Genomic DNA, 8,105 nt, shown 5'->3' with positions numbered 1-8,105 from the left:
TCAGTGGGCTTCCGTATGAAACTGACTTTCTCATCTTTGGATTATGCAGTATAATGTACAGTGGTGTTTGAGCTTAAGTTTGTGTGTGTGTGTGTGTGTGTGTGTGCAGCCAAAGAGGCCGGTGGCGTCGGTGCTGACCCTCCCGGCCCACGCTGCCAGACCTCGGGGCGTCCCGGTCCTGCCCAGGGCGCCCTACATCAGCACCCCCCCCACGCACGGATACATCCCTCCAGGTGGGTGGAGCTACATGCCGACCTGCAACCCGTTCACATTTTGCAGCTCGTTTGCAACTTGACATGAAAACACGCCGGTGCAAGTTGTTACTGTGAAATACTCCAAACAGAGCCCCGTTGTTCTTTAACCTAAATGATAAGCAGAAACCACTTGTAATGCAGACGGTAAGAATATTTATTCAAGCTTAACACGCCATAAAAAACACTTATCATTATCGATGTGTTTGGAGGCAGCGCTCTTCCTCAGGCAGCAGTGGGAGACTTTCTTGTTTTCCACCTTTTTACTGTTTTTTTTATACATTTGTTTTCCAAAAAAAAATCCACTGGACTTAAAATGAAGAGTTGAACTCTCATTGTAAGTCCAGTGGATTTTGTTCCTATTTTTTTTAGGCATCTTAATACCTGGATGACTGACATGAATCTACACAATATATTTATTGATTTTTCATTAAACAACCGAACAAGTATAACTCATACACATAATAAGCAGTGGCACAGTCGGCAGTCCATTTGTCATGAGGCAATGACACAAAAAGCAGTTTGTTAATCAACCTTTTAACCAGATGATAAAAAGCACATGTATATATTTCAGAGGTGTAAAGTCTGGATGATTGACAGTCATGTCCGTGTCATTTTCCCAGCCAGTTAGCACTCTTGACTTCGGCATGTCGCCCCCCAGCTTTTATTTCAGCTTCATTTACAGTCTGAATTTTGATGCCAGTGATCTATAAATAGGTCTTTCATCCAGAATGTGCTGCATGTGTTGAGTATTTTAAAAAATTTCAGCGAGTGCACTCAAGGTCCTGCTCCCAAAACCTTCTCCAAGGCTGGCAGGTCTGGATCAATGATGGGGTTTTTTTTTGGGGGGGGGGGGGTTTCTTGTACTTCCAACAAATGTTCACATAGAAACACGACATTCAGCCAGTCCTCACTTTGAAAAGAGGCCGTTTTTGGGTTAGGGTTTAAGTTTTGGTCAGGTGAGGGATGAAGGCTGCGGTAGAGGTTCGGGTTATGGGTCAGGGAACGATCGCAACTCATAGAAATCCACCATTTGGACAAAAATGCCACCTCCATTTATAAAATGATTGTTGGCATGAAAGTAAAGCTCATTTTGAGTTATGAGTCTTAAACTTCTGACCTTTGCTCCTGAATCGCGTCCCGCCCGCTCTTTCGTCTGGTGTTTCCCTCGTCAACGGCTTGTTCTCACTCGGAGAAACAATGGAGCCTTTGTGGGCGGGACTAAATTTGGTGACGATTTCAACCTGTGCCAGAGCCAGACAGATCAGATGATGTAGTGTACTGTCGAGGCGGTTTTAAATTGACCGACACTCTTGATGAAGTTAGTGAATCAGCTGGCTAACCATGGATGTAGAGGCTAACTGGCTGCAGCGTCATGTGACTGAAGTAACGTCAGAGCAGCCGGATACCTTGGTCACTAGTGATCGGTTCAGATACGTCGGTCACTAGTGATTGGTTCAGATACATCAGTCACTAGTGATCGTCAGTCACTAGTGGTTCAGATACATCAGTCACTAGTGATCGTCAGTCACTAGTGATTGGTTCAGATACGTCGGTCACTAGTGATTGGTTCAGATACATCAGTCACTAGTGATCATCAGTCACTAGTGATCGTCGTCACTAGTGATTGGTTCAGATACATCAGTCACTAGTGATCGTCAGTCACTAGTGATCATCAGTCACTAGTGATCGTCAGTCACTAGTGATTGGTTCAGATACGTCGGTCACTAGTGATCATCAGTCACTAGTGATTGTCAGTCACTAGTGATTGGTTCAGATACATCAGTCACTAGTGATCATCAGTCACTAGTGATCGTCAGTCACTAGTGATCGTCAGTCACTAGTGATTGGTTCAGATACGTCGGTCACTAGGAAATCTCAGCTGAATAATGGAGTGGAAACCAGATGGACATTCAGTCTGAATATCAGGCTAATCTAAATCATCTCTATAATTAACATTTTCAAATGTTGACTGTTGAATTTCAGATTGCACATTTTTCCAAAGTGTATATACAGTATATAGCGTTGTGGGCTGAAGCCCTTCAGGTGTTAATCCAGGTGTAGATGTGTGTTGTCAGTTCTTAACACCATATCACCACTGTCTCCCTCTCAGGTTTCGGTGCTCCCTACGGCTACGGCCCGGCAGGCGCCCTCCCAGCCTACGGTAAGCTCTCTGTCTCCATATCTGAACAGTGATCCAGTCCATCCATTCAGTTTGTTCATCGCCTCATCCCGACCTTTGAGTTCCTTTTGTCTTTTTCTTTGCTTCTTTCCTTCAGGTTTTCCCTCCAGAATGCCCTCAGTAGTTGTCCCAGTCATGAGAGTCCCCACAGCATTCCCCCTCACCCACCTCTACCCCTATTAGGACCCCCCACACACACCCCCACCTCAGCCACCTCACAGGAAATACTTTATTAAAGGCGTATCCTGACTTTGACTGTGTGTTCACACCATGAGCAACAAGCATCGAGAAACTGGACGTCAGAAGTCCATTTGTTTCTATGAGGAGAGAAATATGTGTCAGTGTGAGCTGCAGTCGACTGGCTTCTGTGTTTATCAGCACAAACTTTTAGCCGATATAGATAAGAATGGCATGACGTTCCGAATAGGCCACGCCCACAACGTGCGGAGCAAGAGAAGTGCCTTGCTCAATGTCTATGAACTAAACAAAAAAAATCGTACTTTTCGGTGGTTTCTTTTTCTGTGTTCTAATGTGTCTAATGTTTGTTCTTAATCGCCCTCAACCTTTTCACGGCTGTCAAACAGCTGCATGATCATTATAATTTATCTGAAAGTCATAAAATGCTAACAAGCTAGCAGAGTTCAGTCATGTTAGCATTTTGACACTTCAAGAAAAAAACAACCGTGAAAAGGAAAACAAATTATTTACACCATATAAATTTCACATCAATTATTAGATCACAGAAAAAGCAACCACAGAAACTGAATAGGGTTTCGCTTGTACCGCACTTTGTAAGCGCGGCCTTTTTGCCACGTCATCGCCATTTTTATCTTTTGCCCGTCACCACCGAATCAAGTTCTGCTGTTCTTCTTCAGTCATCGGCGCTACAGCTAGCATCAGCTAGCATCAGCTAGCTCAAACTGGCCATCGAACAGTAAACAGTAGCATGGAGCGGCCGCTAGCTGTGTGAACGCAGTTTGACAAATAAGCTCTTTGATCAGCTGAACATTGTGCAACAGAAAGATTGTCTAACCTGTGAGTTGAATATTTTGTGCGCTGTGATGCTTTTGAAGCGATGCAAAGCTAGCTTGTGCCGTCCACTAGCTAAACGTTAGCATGTACTGTAGCAAACTAAATCAATACTGGACACACAGATGTGAAGCTGCTAGCTGTGTTTGTGTTATTTAACAGTAATTTGATCAAAGAGCTTAATTGCCAAAAGGTTGATGTATTCCTTTAACAGTCACTCATGATATGAAAGTTGTTTTGTATTTTTAATTTCTCTTGTTTTCTATGATGTTAAGTTCCTGTGGAGAGAAACTTTGGATTTATTACGACTGGTTGCACTGAGAAACATTTTCCTTCTCTTTGGATATCGACTGTCCGAGGTTACTCTGCTGTTGAGTTGTGAGCCGTTTTTGTGTTTAGTTAATAAATTCTTTTGAGAATGATTTTATTTTGACCTCTGTTTGTGGGTAATATTCTTTTGAAATAAATGAATATTTTTGTCAAGAGTTGAGTAATTTGTGTTTCATAACTTTTTTTCATGTTTTCATGCTTCATACGCTTTTCATCAACACCGACATCCAATTAAGATTTGGGCTTAATTCACTTCAAGGCTACTTTGAAAAATGTATTATATATTACCTGCTAAAATTTTTAATCAGTAAAGCAGGACATTGGATTACTCAAATTCAGTGACATAATCTGATTACTTTAAGATACTGGATAAATTGGCTCCCAAAATCTTTACAATATGAAGTTACAGTTATAATTTACATACAGTAATGTGAAGATAACCATCTACAACCCTAACTGCTTTATGTTTATGTCACCATCTCACAGTGAAAATGCCCTGCTACCTTTCTAACACACTTTCACTACATGTTACTTGAGTAATCCAACAAGTATCTGTCATCGGATTCATTGTTTTTCTGGAAACTGCAACGGGTTACAGTTAAGTGTTTTGTGTAATATCATTAATGTAATCAATAACTCTCGACCCTGTTCACTGATGTATGGTGATGTCTGGTTATCCGCTTCCTGAGTTGATTAAATTGAAAGTAAATTAACCTCAACCCCGACCCACAACTCCAGTCATGTGAAACACATCAAAATCCTCGACACTTGTTACCCAGCGTGCACCGGGAAACTCTGTACAGCCTGGCTCCCTGTCCGCATTGTTTTCAATGGAAACAGCTGTCAGCACTGAATGTTTTTAAAAGTTAAAGCTGCACTAGGCAAATTAGTATATTAGCGATCCCAAATGACATTGAGAGGTTTGAAAAATTTAATTACCCAGAAATCCTGTGCAGTGAGGTCAGTGAACTGTTCACCTGCCGGCCGGTCTGTGATGCTTTATACCAAGAGAAACCAGACGAGACGAGAGAGGAGAAGATCTAACGCTGCTGAGTCCAGCTTTCTCTGCTTCTTTTACCGCCCCATAGCATAAAGTGACCAGAATATATCAGCAGGGGGTTGATAGGGCTTTTGATCAATATCAATGACTCAACGAATACTTAGCCTGATGCAGAGATTTCTAGCTTTTAAAACTCACTTTCCAGTCCGTACTCTGTTTTAGAAGAAATGGAGGAGCAAGGGCTGGTGCCACAACACGAAGAAGCAAATGACAAAATATTCCAGTATTTAGCGTGGTGATATATCACCTCTTCACTAGACGTTTCTGTTGATCTCTGCTCTAATTGGCTACTTATCTCTATTGTGAAAAAGTGACTTTTGTTTGTGTCAGTGACAGGCCACCGTAGATCGGGGGGGGGGGGGGGGGGGGGGGGGGGGGGGCTGTACCAGAGGTTTGTGTTGGAGGAGATGAGTTCTTTCAGTGCTGCTGCAATTTTTACTGGCCCTTGATAGAAGGTGGATAAAGGCGAGAAATTATTCAATACCCCTTTAAGTTTTGATTCATAACCTCCTGTGGGTGGAAAAGATTTGCTGCCAGTGACCAGACCGACAGCAGAATTTAATCTGGGCGGAAGGGCGAATCTACTGGGTCTCAGTTAGTGGGGATGGGACGCTCTTTACATAAACATCTTGCCTTGTGCAGCTTTATAATATCGACCTTCAGCAGCAGAGCGCTGTGCTTCACACTGGTCTTCCTGCTCAGCGGCGGCAGCAGGAGGCACAGCGAGCGCTTCCCACATCCACCTGTTCAGCACTTCTCACTAACGCAGAGAGAGTTTCCCGGTGGACAGAGGGCGTTACTCATCGATGTCTAACGATTTCTGTTCCTTTTAACCTCGGGTGCCGCTGTCTCCTGTCTGCAGGCGGCCTGTACATCGACAGTGCCTATTACCAGCCGCAGACCATCGCCACGCCCATCATCATCCACCTGGGCCCTCAGGATCTTTTCTGACCCCGCTGAGCCACCGAGACGAGACTCGGCGACGGACTCCGCCTCCCGTTTCATCCCTCTCCCTGATTACGCTCCGTCAGCGCCTCTCAATTATTCCAGCGCTCTTCCCCTGGGTTCTCCCTCCCTTCAGCCCCGCTGAGCGGACCAGACAGGACGGCGATACTGAAAGCAATATGGAGGAGAAAGCGCCCGGGGCCGGACTCTACCGGTCCGGGGCGGGTCGGTGTCAGAAGGGAAGAGGAGGCCGCTGTCTGAGGAAACGTCAATAAAACACAAAGCAATACGTCTTCTGCCTTCAGAAATCCCAACGTGTTCCAAGACTTGACTCAACCTTTAAACTGTTTTTCTCAGTCAGGCTGCTGATTTCAAACAGTCCATCAGCACCGGTTATATTCTCTGAATGTGACCTATTTCTGTACAGCATATACAGTATATATGTAAATATGGATGTGTGTGTTTTGAATATATATGAATATGTTAATAGGTTTGAATATGTTAAACCCAGCAGTGGGTAAAGAAGCGTATTTATAATATATCTCTGAATGTAAATACAGTAGTGAATGAAGTAGCTTTGTATTCAAAGTACTCACAAATATGCTATCTATAAAGAATATTAACAATCAGAGTTATACATTTTACACAATTTAAAATCTATAACAATGTATTGTTAATGGTATAATCCCTAATTAAGTATTATTATTATTATACATAGTGGGTAGTCCTTTTCCAATCCAAAGCACCAAGATATATAATATATCACGTATAACTCGACATTTAAATAATCTGTTGTCCAACTAATAAGCTCTTTAATTGGACGTTTGTAGTCTGTTGTGCACATCCACTGGCTCTTTGGTTTACATGTTTGTGTCTTAAAGCGGAGCTTCAAGATCTTTCGTCTGTCCTATTGATTACTAATCACTAACATTGTTCAGGATGTTCAAACACTTTTAATGGTGAGTTTTTTCCCCGAGAAATTTTTTAGCATTGCTAATGCAAATCAGTGGGGAATTAAATAATTCCTTTCAAAATCACAGTAGCTATCCCATTTATTTCCATAACAAATAATGTAACTGTTTGACAGCAGATTGGAGTATTAGTCCTACAAACATTTCTCAGAGGCTGATCTGTTTTGGAGCCAGAAATAATCTGATTGGTCAAGTTAAACCTCAGTGGGCGGAGCCACAGAAACAGTTTTTCTGCCCAGCCCAGTGAAAACGGCAAGAGGTAAGAGAGGAGGAAGCTAATATTATGAAGCCTAGCACTCTGCTGCTAACTGAAACAATACAATCTATCATACTAAGTTATCTAGGTTAGCTAGTTAGCTAGCTGACCTTCAAATTCAAACTAGCCATACTAGCCTATAGCTAGCTAGGTAAGCTAGTTAGCTAGCTGCTGACTTCAACATCATGAATCTCATGGTCATAAATTAATGAAAAAAGAAGTCATTGCCATTTATATTTTGACCAGAGTTCCTTCTTTGCCATTCAAGTTTGTCAGTTAAGTAACTTGCACTCCGAAAAACTGTGGTTCTTTGGCTCCGCCCACTGAGGTTTAACTCAACCAATCAGATTATTTCAGTTGTTTCTACAACTGAAACTCCAATCTGCTGTTTGGCAGGGTTTCTATTATGATTTTCATAGTAATATTTTCATTACCCACTGATTTGCACCCGCCCTACTAAGAAATGCCAACAGAAGTCCGATGCTAATTTCTCTGAAAAGAAAAAAATATATATATTTTTTTTAAATATCAGGAGGTTTGGTTAATTATCTGGTAGTTTAGGCTTTGGAAAAATCCTGAACCTTCCCTTTAAGATAATTTATTATCCTGCAAAAATGAACCATCTTCCCAAGCGAATTAATCTGGTGATTGTGTTTTTGTTCAAATTAGAGTAAAAAAAGATCATTTCACTTGTTTTCAATGCAGTTTCCTGAAACAAGTGACATCTTAAAATAAAGCAGATCACAATACTAGAATCACTATCAAGTCACTTGACTCGAGACAGTTTTTGACAGTTTATTTCCAATGGGAACAAGTGAAAATATGCCGCCTAATGGGCAGATTTTTTTTCATTCTTTTACATAGAATAAGGTTTTGTCACTTGACACCAGATTTAACGAGCTGTTAAGATGTTTTCAGTGCATTCCTCACTCTCGCCTGACTGGAAAGCACAAATCTCTAAAGCAATACTCTACTCAGGGCAGGTTCCTTCAGTCCAACAGCAGAGGAAACTTCATCTACATCCTTCTCTTTACATGACGTGCACACCAACCAACAAACCAACCAACCAACCAACCAACTA

General features: G+C 42.0%; 1 protein-coding gene across 1 annotated transcript in view; it reads left to right on the top strand.

Moving 5' to 3' along the window:
- Positions 1 to 5,803, top strand: part of LOC139920013 (spermatid perinuclear RNA-binding protein-like) — a 78,724-nt gene extending 72,921 nt beyond the window's left edge. The window contains exons 16-18 of the mRNA XM_078285031.1: positions 110 to 233; positions 2,365 to 2,415; positions 5,715 to 5,803. Of these exons, the coding sequence (XP_078141157.1) occupies positions 110 to 233; positions 2,365 to 2,415; positions 5,715 to 5,803 (264 nt within the window). The remainder of the gene's footprint in view (positions 1 to 109; positions 234 to 2,364; positions 2,416 to 5,714) is intronic.
- The last annotated feature ends 2,302 nt before the right edge of the window (positions 5,804 to 8,105 follow it).

Source organism: Centroberyx gerrardi, chromosome 8, assembly GCF_048128805.1.
Source record: "Centroberyx gerrardi isolate f3 chromosome 8, fCenGer3.hap1.cur.20231027, whole genome shotgun sequence".
Classification (NCBI taxonomy): Eukaryota; Metazoa; Chordata; class Actinopteri; order Beryciformes; family Berycidae; genus Centroberyx; species Centroberyx gerrardi.
Note: the sequence above shows the minus strand (reverse complement) of the source record. Positions and strands in the feature narration are given on the sequence as shown.